Here is a 13,615-nt window from a genome sequence, read left to right as displayed (position 1 = left end):
GCTTCCCTGCCTATAGTGTGATATGTTAGACTGCCTCAGTAGCCGAGAGAGGCGAGGCAGCGGTGATCAAGCATCAGCTTTGTTTGGTTTCAGACAAAGCGCGGGAACAAATGTATCATATCACTGGAAAGCCTGGCTGACTTGCTAAAGTTGCACTGTAGTGAGTCGTGTCAACCCTCTGGCAGTAAGACGGTACCATATGCAATCTGACTACATCAGCAGTACTGGCTGGTGTCCTGAGGCCCAGGGAGCCCCATGGTTGCGCCAGAATCAAACCAGTTGCGGCTATTCTCTCTTTTTTGCCCACATGACTTGCTCCTGGCTTCAGTACTGGTGCAGAGGCAAGGTAGTGATGTTACTAGGGGGACAGGAGGGGTGTGGTCATGATAGGAAGGCTAATGGGATTGGTTTTGGGGTGGCAAGTGGAGGAGGAGTGAGAGGAACTGGGTTTCCAAACCAGGAAGTCAAGTCAAATACTGGAAGTCATTGATACTCAAGAGCCTATTTAATGAGAACAGGCTTTTTTTACGAGTTAATAAGGTTGTGTACTGCCAGATAGGGATGTGTAGACACCCTACAGGGTAACTTTAAAGTGTATTTTTTTGCTCCAGTTGATCAGCCACCGTTATAAATTCTAAGCACAGTCTTCTGTTATGCTGGGAATATACCATGAGATTTTTTTGGCAGATAGATGGATCGATAGATAATTTCTAACAGATCCAATCTGATTTTCAATCGTTTTTCTGATCGATTTCTCATAGATGTGAATGGAAATCGATCAGATAAATTATCGGAAAATCCATCGGACTGTAAATCTGCTAAAAAATCTTGTGTATTCCCAGCATAAAAAATGATATGGTTAATAGGCTTACTCTCACTGTCACCTGGAGCTTGTTTATATTATATTGTATGAATATCAAGTGATTGCCTGGAGAAAGTCTTTAACACTTTAAGGCCTAGTATCAAGGCCCTTTACCACTGGTGCGAGCCTCACCGCATTCTCTTTACATCTTATTTTGCCTAAGCCTGCAATGTATATAGTACAATCCAATTGAATATTCATAAAAAAGATCTGTTGCTTTGCCACCAAATATCTGTGATCTAGTTGTATTGATGGAGTTTTTATTTTCGTTTGCAGCCAAGCCAACAAGTCTGTCACTTCCACTGACGCCTGAGTCACCAAAGTAAGTATTGAGCATTGGCACGCTGTGTTGGCAAGGGATGGGTGTCTTCTCGTCTTGGCTACAATAGCTCCATTTCAGCTTGTTTTTATAAATATGCGCTGTCTTCCAGTGACCCCAAGGGTTCCCCATTTGAGAGCAAGACTATTGAACGAACCTTAAGTGTGGAGCTCTCTGGAACTGCGGGTAAGGACCAACCTCTATTCCATCTCATTCTGGGGCTTATTCATGATTTACTGATTGTGTTACAAGGTGGGCACTTACCAAGCAGCTTGCATTTTATAAAAACATATATATGTGTGTGTGTGTGTATATACATATATACGTTAGAAACATCATTCTCCACATCATTGTCTTATTTACTGCAAGCACATTGGTACCTCTTTGAGCAGGAGTGAATGTGGTTATGATGCCTTGTTCTCTATGTCTTTGATTGGTTGACTGATTGAGAAAGGATCTCAGACACTGGTAGTAATAGTGCTTTGTAGTTTTATAAATACTGATCTAGTGAAATACAACTGTCAGTAGAACTTTGTGGTCCGTACTTACGGTGTGCAGGTCTCTCAGGAGGCTGTATTGTGGTGGAAAATTATGCTAAAAGACAAGAGGAGGTTAGCTTGCTTTAGGGAGTAGTTAGAAAAAGAAGATGGTTTCATGGTGGGGGAGTCATAGATACAGACCACCTTGCTTTCATTTTGTTTGATACTGCAACTTTATTGTGAAATTGAGTGCTGTTTGCACATAAGATTGCCATCATGCATGTGTCTAGGGAAGTGATCTGCAAACTTGGCTCTCCAGCTGTTAAGGAACTAGAAGTTCCACAATGCATTGCAGAAGTCTGGCAGCCACAGTCATGATTCATAAAGGCAAATGCATTGTGGGACTTGTAGTTCCTTAACAGCTGGAGAGCCAAGTTTGCAGATCACTGGTCTAGGGAAACGTTACACTATTCAATGTATTACATTATAAGTTGCCCAGACAAAACTCAGTCTCACCGAAGAATGGTGCATACATGGGATGTAGAGTGAAACTCATTATCACTGGAGGAAATGTTCACCCAACATGCTGAGCTGTGGGGAACATCCAAAGATCCATATCTGTCCTTAAAGGACCCCTGAACACACATGGAAAGAGCCTCTGCTGACTCCTTTAAAAATACTACTTGCATGGAAATTGGGCTGATCCTTAATACTGTATTGTATAAATCGTAATGTGGAATAAATATATACATTGAGGGGGTCACACTTTCCTCTGACCATGCTGGCTGAATGTTTGATACATGCTATTACAGGTATGCATTTCTGGAAAGCAACATGCAAATGCACTGTGTATAAACTGTGTATAAACTCCTCTAGGCCTCCTTCTCTCAGTGATCCATATGAAATTCGCTTTTTCTCCTGAGTTATCTCCTAGGAGATCATTTTCATCTTCTCTTTAAAATTACTTTTTAGCATTTTACAATTGGTAAACAAGTACCCAAAAGTTGGTGAAAAAGTACTATTAAAAGTATTTTGAAAATGTTCTTGCTTGCTGGTGGTTTAAGAAGCGTAAGTATGAAAATATCACCTAGGAGAAAACTCCGGAGAAAAAGTGAATTGCATATGGGACAATGTGATTTGTTTGGATTTTCCTTGCATAATGACAATTTTGTTCACTTGGCATAGGGCAACAGCAAGAGGCCTCATACTCTTTTTTTTTTTTTTTTGTTAGACCTTCTGCCTCCTTCCTGTAGTAATGTAGGTGTAATATACCTGCTTAAAATGCCCTAAAATATCTTTATTTTCCTTGAAAACTGGCAAAATCAGGCTTTCATTTGCAGACAGTAAACTCCTCCCACTTACTGGCAATTGCCCTCCCCTCACTAAATCTCAGTGGGAGCTAAGGGTTAAGTGGCAGTTTGGCCTGTATCCGAAGACATAACAACAAAAGGTGTTTAGGTCATACCTTTAATGACTAACTGTACAAGATTCCTTTGCAAGCTTTCGAAACTTTAAGTTTCTTCTTCAGGCATGTTTCAGAGCTGGATCAGAACCATACAAAATACTGTCACATACTGTCACATACACAGGCTTTATATATGATTTTGTAGAGTCTCCTGCAATCTGATCCTATGTAGTCTTCTTCTTTTATTGAAATGTAAATGATCTCATCAAAGCTTAGATCTATTCACACTAAAGGCTCTAAACAATAGGTAGAAACATACACACGTTAAACAAATTAGCTAATTGCCAGCAACTAACCACAGTTATACACAAATTCTAATTAAATTAGCTGTTAAAGAACAACAGGCGGTAACAGGTGATAACAGTTGATACAGTTGATGTTTGGTCTGTGTGGGAGGGGTCATAAGTGGAACTTTGGCCCCTCCCAATGGCAATGCACCTTGGGACAACTTTGGCAAGTGAACAGCATCTTTCTGGTGGCAGGTATGTGCTAAGCCACGCGACGGCACACGACAGGTGCAAACGAGACTTATAAAGCGATTGCAGTACTTTGCGCGGGGGTCGTCTGGGATCCTTATCGCTGCACGATGCTAAATGACGCTCATGTGATTGTGTGCCTGTTCCCACATCACGTGATCGCAGAAACGATCGCTCTTTGTTTAAAGTATCACTGGTTGTCAAAACATTTGTTGGAAAAATCGCGTTGTGGGTACGGGCCTTCAGATAAATTACGCCATGAATGTATGATGCAAGCTTTCAGAACCACTCGTTTCTCATGCCTGTGCTTGCAAGTGTGCTTGCACTTTAAATCTTTTGAATTAATAAATCATGATATTTTCCTCCCTGCTACTCTACTGCTTCCATTGATGGCTGACAGTGTTCGCATATATCATCCCGCTACTGCATACTGTTACATAAGCTTCATTTTGCCTGTTAATTGCCTGGTTACATTCCCTCAATGCAGACAGCTCTTCTACGTTCTGTCAGTGAACTCGCAGGGGATGGTGGCTGCTGGTTTAGTTAAACAAGTATAACAGGCTTGTGTTGGAGACATAACCATATTTCATCTTCAGGTGGAATATGCTGTATGTAACAAGAACTTGATCAAAGAGAAAGAGCCTAAGGCTTGTAAGACTTGCTTTTCATGCATCTCTCTCTCCGTTTTCTAAGGTCTATATTGTAAAGTTTAAAAATCGTTGTAGACATTTAGTCTTTTGTTTGATCGCAGGAAGCAAAGAGCACTAACCTATAGCAGCAGCCAGCCAGCTTTTTATTATTCGGAGTACATAATGCTTTTTATTTGGCTGACATAAATCTCAATACTTTTTTTTTTTTTAGTTTTGCAGGAGAATAAATCACCCCACGGCTTAGTGATTTCTTAACTGTACTTTGCAGTAAAATACCCATGCTAAACCGAGGCAATCGTTTTTTGTTGTGATAAAATCAAGGAAGGATTAAATGGCCACAGTGACGCATGATCACGTGACTGATTTGTAAATCTCTCATTTGATGTTTGTGATCCTGTTCAGTTCGCTACTTCCTGTTTAATCCTACATGATTTTGCCTTCGGGTGAAATCGTGTAAAAGAAAATTACGCCTGATTCTGAAAGGAGGTTTTTGATGAGCGTGATTTCAATTCAGAATGATTTGAGGTCTTTTCACTTAGCCCACTAAATATAGGCTTACATCATGAGATGTACGCTTGATCATGTACAACAACAAGACATTTGTAAATCGTTTTTCTCTCGTAAGACCCAAAGCGCATAAGCTGGTCTCAGATCAGTACATAGTGATGTGTACATTGGGCTTTTCATTTTTCATTTAAATGTGTCCAGAGTTGGAGCTGTCTTAATTTATTTTGGCAAGGCATTCCACATGGTAGGGGCAGCATGACGGTAAGCTGACTCCAAAGGTTTTTAGTTGGACTCTGGGGGTGTTCAAGTTATTGGATCCTTTTGATCTGAGGTTGTGAGAGGTGTGACGCAGTTGCAAGAAATCCTTCAAGTGTCCGGGGCCTAGGTCATGTAGAGATTAGAATGTTAGCACGCCAGTTTTGAAAACCATGAATATTTCCCTGATCATCTATTCAAAACATGTCATTGGCCTGTGCTATTTGATCTTGATCAGATTTCACCAGAAATGTTTTAATTATCAATCAGAAAGCTGACACTACTAGCTTAGTACCACATAGTGCAGTACAAAGCTAAACGGCTGCCAATTGCCTACCAATCTTCTCTGCGCTTACACTCACACTCAACCATTGAAGGAGCTCCCTTTTCTGATCAAGCGCTGATCCATGTTGCGATAACGCTTATTATAGTGTTATATTTACCTTTCCATGATCTGGCACTGGTGATCACCTTGTTCCTGAGTCTCGCATGTGTACACAGTCATGTGATTCAAATCATGTGATCCAAGTAATATCACCATCATAATGTAAAGACAGAAGGAGGCTGATAGAACTCGGTATGCTCCTATTAAAGGTGGTTCCAGGGGAAGTAATGGACATATGTTGGACTGCATCAGCCATGCACACTGGGGATGTCAGTTTTCAGGCGATTACCAGAGCCCGCTATTAGCCCATTATTGCTGTACTGTTGAGCCTTCATAATTAGATCCTTTGTAGCCCTGAAATGTTGAATGGATTTTTGGATTTGTTCCATGTCTATTGTTGAACTTATTTCATTAGAGTTCTTACTGGACTTTTGCTCTTGAATTGCCTGGTGGCTTCTAGCACGTTATTGGCCCATACTGGGGTTAGTGCAGAATCTGACTATTTACCGCTATATCAGGGGTAGGGAACCTATGGCTCGGGAGCCAGATGTGGCTCTTTTGATGGCTACATCTGGCTCACAGTTAGGGGTTGATTCACTAAGCTACACTGCTCAAACAACACAGCTTAGTATGACAGCGCAAGTAAAATTTTTAAAGGGATACTGTAGGGGGGTCGGGGGAAAATGAGCTGAACTTACCTGGGGCTTCTAATGGTCCCCCGCAGACATCCTGTGTTAGCGCAGCCACTCACCGATGCTCCGGCCCCGCCTCCGTTTCACTTCTGGAATTTCCGACTTTAAAGTCAGAAAACCACTGCGCCTGCGTTGCCGTGTCCTCGATCCCGCTGATGTCATCAAGAGCGCACAGCGCAGGCCCAGTATGGTCTGTGTCTGCGCAGTACACTCCTGGTGACATCAGCGGGAGTGAGGACATGGCAACGCAGGTGCAGTGGTTTTCTGACTTTAAAGTCAGAAATTCCAGAAGTGAACCGGAGGCGGGGCCGGAGCATTGGGGAGTGGCTGCGCGGGCACAGGATGTCTGTAGGGGACCATTAGAAGCCCCGGGTAAGTTCAGCTCATTTTCCCCCGACCCCCCTACAGTATCCCTTTAAAGTAGGCACACTACTGCTGTAGCATGCACTGCTTACTTACTCGTGCTCCGCCCAATATTAACGGCCGCTCCATTTGTCCCACCCTGGATCCTATCAGGTCCAGTGACTTTGTAGGACGAGATCCCTGCACTTCAGTTGGCTCAATAGGTCACTTGACAGGCAGCCTATGGGGCCAAAGAGCGGGGATCTCGTTCTACAAAGTGAATCAACCCCCATGTCAGCTAGCTAATTGTACAAGCTGTTAGTCTGTATTGCTCCTGTCTGGCTATCGGGGAAATTACTGAGGTTGCTGAAACACAAGAGAAGCTGAAGACATGTCTGACACTTCCGCTGCCCAGAGGATCAACTGTATACACATAACCATGGCAAAAGGGTCGAGAGCCCTCTGCACTGTGCCAGTTTGAAACATACTGTATGGCTCTCAAAGAATTACATTTTAAAATAGGTGGCGTTTATGTAGCTCTCTCAGCCAAAAAGGTTCCTGACCCCTGCTCTATATTGTAATTGTTATTATAATTTCATATAGCACTGACCCTATCTACGTTACTTTACGGAGTACAGCTCAATACACCTTAGCTACATACACACTCTCAATGTGTGTCAAGTGTCGATTCTTTGGATGTCACTGCAGCACACCAGTGATGTAGAGACACTTTCATTGGCTACAGCTGGGGGATGCGTCTGTTTCTATGGAGAGGAGCGGTGATAGTGCTGCAGGCAATGCAGTGGTGATCTGCAGGAGGAGCGAGGAGGGGAACAATGTGGTCAAGCACTGCTCATACATCTGTTACTTAGGATCTGATGTGCTGTATTTGTATGCAATGGTGTAAGGCTACATTTACACATGCTAGATTCTGCTGAATGGCCAGCTCAGCCAAGTGCCATGTAGCATGTGTGCCTAGCCTGGGATGAAGATGGGGGCATAAAATAATGTTACTACTATAGTCATACTATATTGTTTTGTAAGTGAAGCAGAAAGCTCTTGCACAAAATGCTTGCAGGGGATGGAAACAGCAGATCCTGGGTAATAGTGGTAGCAACAGGGGTGAAGTAGGAAAAGCTTGTCAGCTGTTTCGCAGGAAAACCTGCTTCGTCAGAAGTAAAAAGGCTACTTTGTCTCTGACAAAGGCGGTTTTCCTGTTAAACAGCTGTCAGGCTTTTCTTATTTCATCCTGTATCTATTACCAGGCTGTCAGTAAAGGTGCATAGACAAGGTACGGTTCCTCATCCTCATCACACATCCTACAAAGTCGTACTGTAGCAGGAACGTTATCAGTAACACCACAGTTTATACAGGTATCCCTTTCTTATCCAGCTCCGTCTAACTTTTTGTTGGTCTCTTTTTTTTAAGTCTACGCTTCTTGCCAGCAGATGTCTCGTTGGCAGACGTGTCACTAACAGGCTCATATATCTTTTTTTATATGATGTATGCAATTTAAATGGGAATATGTTGATACCTCTAACAAATGGCGGCAAAGCTATTGTTTCGCAGTGCAGATAGTCCTAAATCTTAGCTCTTTGCCAATAGATTACAAGAGCTCCATAAAGTCTTTTTTTTTTATGGTTTTATCGAGGAAAATGTTTACATCAGCTGAGAACATTTGTCCTAGCACTAGTTATAGTCGGCAATGTGTGCATAGATTTGATAAGCCATAAAATGCCATTGCAATTATGAAACGGATAACATAAAACGTGATTTCCATGTAAGAGGATGGCTCTGTGTAGTCATGGATTGCCTTGCTGTGCATTGCGTTATGCATAGTCCGGGTTCTCAGCCTTTGCAAGCTAGTGCAACACGGCAAACCCAACCAGCTTTGTTGTCTCAGAGCGGCTTCTTGATCAAGGCGGAGAAGTTGCTCAGAGTGGCCAATCACAAATCTCGTTTCATTTAATACGTGAAACCCGATTGGTAATAGGACAGCTTCTTCACTCTCACTTTAGTTTTCTGATATTCTACTACTTCATATAGTACATTCATTACAGTAAACATTCATATAGTAAAATATCTGTAACCTAACCTCTCGCAACTCTCACACAGAACCTTCCTGTGGTGGGTGCCAAACCCTAACTTTCTCCTAGTGGAGGCATATTTTTAACACGAGGGATGTCTTTATAAAAAATAAAGGCCATGCTGAGAATCCCCATTAAGAGAGATAGACTAGACCAAAACCTGTCGCTTCTGTCAGATTTCTACTACCTACGGTAGGTGACAGGAAGATGGGAGAAATGTAATTTATGGCTCATTTTCATGTGGAAGCAACATACTTCTTATTTTATGTGTTTACATGTTTTTTTTTTTTAATTTTACAATTTTTTACGATAGTGGTCCTTTTATGCCAGCCGGAATGCATCTCATTTCTAGATGCAGTTTTCAAAGCGGGTGCCCTCTTTAAATAGGATGCTTTGTGTGCCAAATTCAACTGACCCTTGATAAACCTACTTCAAAGAGCCTACTCTTTCCCAGCCTACACTGCCCAGGGGTTTGTCTTCTTTTTTTTTCAAACTATGCCGCTCCCCTTGACCTGCTCACAGACCAATGAGAATACAGCTATGGCTAGTTGAGTGCAAACAGTAAAAAGTGGCGCCTGGAAAAATTGGCGCTGGTAAAGTGTTTAAAACGCTTTGCAGTGAGAGAACACTGAATAGCGTTTTTCATTAAACTGCACGGCGGCGCCATAATGCTGTAGCGCAGCAGTGCGCCATTTTTTCCTGATACCAGTTGGGTAGCTGTGACTGGATTGTGGAAGGCAAGAAGAAGGCAGCACTTCAAGTAGAAAATCAAGAGCTCTGTTCAGTGGGAGAGAATTTAGAATTTATTAAATGAGATTTCCACAAAGTGTCGTTGGGCTGTGAGCAAAAGAGGACTAACGTGTTCATTATACGTATTCATTTTTTTTCGACCTTCAGACATTTTCATCAGCAAAACTTATCCCTAAAGACAACTTGTGACCTTGCAAGGGAGGTTGCACTGCACTGTGCGTTACATCTTAGCGCTGCTCGCTTGCTAAATCTTCTGCCCTGCTGCTGCTATTGCACAGAAGTGATCTGTATAAATCCTTATTGCGCACCTGTTGTTGTCCCTTGACTTGCAGATCATCAACAACCAGCCACTTCAGCAAAACTCCCACACACCTTGCTAAGTCACAGCAATTCACCTGCAGATTAGATGATACATAAGTAGAAAGACTGATTTGCAATGTAGATACCCTTGTGATTTAATGTAAGTGTCTTAATAAATATCCCCCAGAGTCAGCCTGACAATTGTAGAGGCTTCCAGAGTGGCACCTGCATTTAAAGTGTATCCCATGTCACAGGATAAGAACATTATGTCATTCTAGCTAATTAGAATTAGTTTTCATCAAATCCTAAAATAGTAGTTCAAAAACCATTGTATCTATTTAGAGCTCTGTGGCAAGAATCATGTTTCCTGTATGAAGGTTCTCTTAATAAAACAAATCAGAGGAATAGCTTTGAGATTTATACCCAACTAAAACTAATAACAACCAGAGCTATTCTAATAGCTGTCCGGTTTATAGGCGAATATGTACAGTGTATACTATACTACTGGCAATAAGCTCATCCAAATCAAAGAGACAGAGTACGACTTGTAAATAATCAGGGGGAAGTTGTGGGATTTACCCAGAAGTCCTTATGATCTACTCAATGGGGACTTGTGGTGTATAGAAACAAAAGTGCTGGACTGCATATTGCTTTTTTGTTTTTTTTATCAGTCCGAGGTACTTGCCAGTGCACTACAGCTAGCTTATTGCCCCCTGATAGGTGGGTCAATCAGGAAGGGTCATGTGACTCTCGAAGTGGGAAGAGCATAAGAGATAAGACTATGTTTACCTACATACAGTAGAAATCATGTGCCGAGATGATGGCAACGAGCGGCGATACAGGCAAAGACAACATTTTTACACATTAAATTGTTTAGCTGCATAATGTACTCACATCCATACTCATAGTTTTGTGCAGAGGAGATGGGCAGAGGCTTATGTGGCCGACAGCGCTGAGTTCTCCAAGGCTGTGCGACTTGATAGCAGCCTGGAAGAGCTCAGGGGTCTGGCGGACAGGGCACCGGTGGAGGGCGACAAAGTGAGGGTGTACTGGGAGCATGGCAGACTGTACAGAGAGGTTACTCCCTCTGAGCTGTCTGAAGTGGAGGAGGCAGACAGGCAGTTGATTGTGCCCCACAGGTACAGGGGTGGCTGGATAGTGTACTGGTTAAGGGCTCTGCCTTTGACATGGGAGACCAGGGTTCGAATCCTGGCTAGGTCAAGTACCTATTCAGTAAGGAGTTCAAGGCAAGACTCCCCAACATTGCAGGGTGGCCTCCTGAGTGCGTCCAAGTGGCTGCAGCTCTTGAGTGCTTTGAGTCCAACAGAAGAAAAGCGCTATACAAATGTTCGGATTATTATTATTATTATGTCAGTAGCTGTGTTGCCACGTAGACTCATAATTCACAGGAAAAGGAATTTCAATGCAGGCCATATTGAAAGCAAGTACTTTTTGTGAGAATACAGTGTAAAGTACAAACACCCCAGTAAATTAGTTTGCACAAATGTGATATATTGTTTTTCTTAGGATGTAAAGAGGGATCATTACAAAAGTTGGGACAGAGTATGGCTGGGACAGAATATGTTCGACACAGCTTAATAAAGGCAAAAAAAAAAAAAAAATCTGCAATATATTGTGCTAAAATAATTAATAAAGCATACAATTTGTATGAATCATGCAAAATAGAGATTCAGCCATGGAGTGAACCTATGATGTATCTCGAGCACATGGAAAAAGAAATTCTATCATAGTTTCCTCAGACAGCAATAAACATTTTTTTCCTAGAATGGGGAAAGGTCAGAATCTATGCAAAGCATTTTATGTCTGTCTTTGTCCATTTGGAGGGAGAAAAATTGACATAGGCAGGGAGGATAATGTAATTATAGCGGTACTTCAAGTGACGTAACTCATGCTACTTATGTAAGTGGCGGTAAAACATCCATATGCTGCTTTCACGTGCTTCTTTTACTGCTTCTTTGTGAACATACCCCAATGTTTTTCTTTGTTGTTAGACCAGCGCTTCCTTATCACAATTATCGTCAAACCCCATTCACTGACACCATGTTGTTATAATCTCATGGACTCGAAAAATCATGGGCACCTGTGGTCCATTAACTAGGTTACCCTCATGTTCCAGTCACTCCAATCTTAATATTCTGCAATTCACAATACACAGTTTTCCTCAAGATAAATAGTAAAGAGGTTCATAGCACAACATATTTATAAAAAAACACAAGCTTTATTCATAAAATGCACTCATGTATTCCAACATGTACATGGGCTGTGAGTTTTTGTGCCAGCAGACTGTTGTCCACATGGTCTCCAGGTCTAATCGTTTGGGCCAATATCCCTCTGGCTCTTCTAGCCTTCCGTCCATGTGGCTACCTGGCTTCAATATTGCTGCCAGAGTCTCCTCCCTACCGGTTTCGTCATATCACTGGTGACTCGTCAGGGGAATCTTGTTGTCTTTGTAATAATTGTTACGTGCTTTGCTATTGCATATATTTGGACTGCTGATATTCTTACTCAGAGAATTGAGGGTGTATTATTGTTGAGAGAGTTTTGCATGCAGTTTGCAGGGTATTTGCAGGGCGTGGTGTCCTGAGCAGTGCCCAAGTGATTTCTCTTTTGCAAAGCATTGCAAATTATTTGCATTTGTCTGGTGTGTGCTGTGGAGTTAGAGAGGTTTTTGTGGTATACCCCAATGTCTCTCCACATAAAAAAAGAAAAAAAAGGTGAAGTTGGGGGTTTAATACCCAGCCATAATGAATACAATTAATATGCACACCAGCCGTAGCATGTTATTGTTTACTCACCCGTTTGGGTAAACTCCAGCACACGATGGTTTAATCATTGAAAGCCTGGGTGTAAAGGGGCACTGTGAAATTTGTTAATTGGCTCCCTGTCCTCGCCTTAAGTGTGATTTTCTGTAGCAGCCACCTATGCAATTATGCATTCTGCTGATATGTTATCTTATAGATTAGATAAGTCAAATAAACAGCACTTTGTTGTGCTCATTCTCCATCAAATCTAAAGATGCTTCCCATGATATATTATATATATCATTTGGCATAATAATTGATCCCTTCAGGTTTAGCCTTCAACAAAAATAAAGATAAAGGAAACCAACCCGTTTTTCAGGCTCAGCATTCGTGTATACAGAGTACATGAGCAGGACTGCAGAACCAGCCACAGCCCGGGAACACTGTATAGTTGACTGGGCTGGTTTGTCCATATTTTCCCTGTAGATGTTCTGCGTATGGTTAAATCCCCAATCCAGGAACACATGTGTTTCTAGAGCGGTGAACAGATTTTGTTTTTCTTTATATAGAAGCTCACAGATCAGCTGATAACAGATAAATCACTTTTAAAGTGGACCTGAACTTCTACTCTAAAAGATAAGCAACAGTATATTAACCTTTAAGGAAAAACCCCTGGGGGGGGGGGGGGGGCTAATAATGCTGCTGGGTTCACTTTAAAGTGAACCAAACACAGTGCCTCTCAGTAGCACATTAAAAATGCATGCCAACAATGTGGCTCATTATAAACAAAAAAACTTCAATATTAACTCTTATTTTTACATTTAAAAGTTTAGCAGAGGCCTTTATTACACTACTTCCTAGACCTGCCCGACTGCTGAAATTTTCAAGCAGATAAGGACTCATGTAATTATTTTATTGCACACATTAGCAGAGAGCAAACAAAAGCTTTCATCAGTGAAGGCGGAGAGAGTGAGATAAGACACGATGCTTTAAAGATTTTAGAGAAGTCACAGATGCTATCTTCACACCTTCCCCTGGATGAATAATGGGCAGCTTGAAGGGGAGGAGGAGCAAGGCGGCTCCTATAGCTATTAGAAACTGGGACAAACTGCTGAAAAAAGTGACTTTGGGATCCCTTTTAATGCCTACATGTCTGTCTAAATGCTCATTAATTATTGTTTGTCATTTTTGCACTATTACCGCTGCTCTCTGCACCACAAATAATTCAGGATACGATTACTGTCATACTTGGTGAATAAAGCTGATTTTTGTTTTGGAAATACA

At 41.8% G+C, this 13,615-nt stretch overlaps 1 protein-coding gene across 3 annotated transcripts in view; it reads left to right on the top strand.

Annotated features, from left to right (window-relative positions):
- Positions 1–13,615, top strand: part of PPARGC1A (PPARG coactivator 1 alpha) — a 137,804-nt gene that overhangs the window by 83,963 nt on the left and 40,226 nt on the right. For all 3 annotated transcript variants that reach the window (XM_068267821.1, XM_068267814.1, XM_068267831.1), the window contains 2 exons: positions 1,139–1,184; positions 1,294–1,367. In XM_068267821.1, the coding sequence (XP_068123922.1) occupies positions 1,139–1,184; positions 1,294–1,367 (120 nt within the window). The remainder of the gene's footprint in view (positions 1–1,138; positions 1,185–1,293; positions 1,368–13,615) is intronic.

Source organism: Hyperolius riggenbachi, chromosome 1 (assembly GCF_040937935.1).
Source record: "Hyperolius riggenbachi isolate aHypRig1 chromosome 1, aHypRig1.pri, whole genome shotgun sequence".
NCBI classification, from domain to species: Eukaryota; Metazoa; Chordata; class Amphibia; order Anura; family Hyperoliidae; genus Hyperolius; species Hyperolius riggenbachi.
The sequence above is the reverse complement of the archived record's forward strand: the minus strand, read 5'-3'. Positions and strand labels throughout refer to the sequence as shown.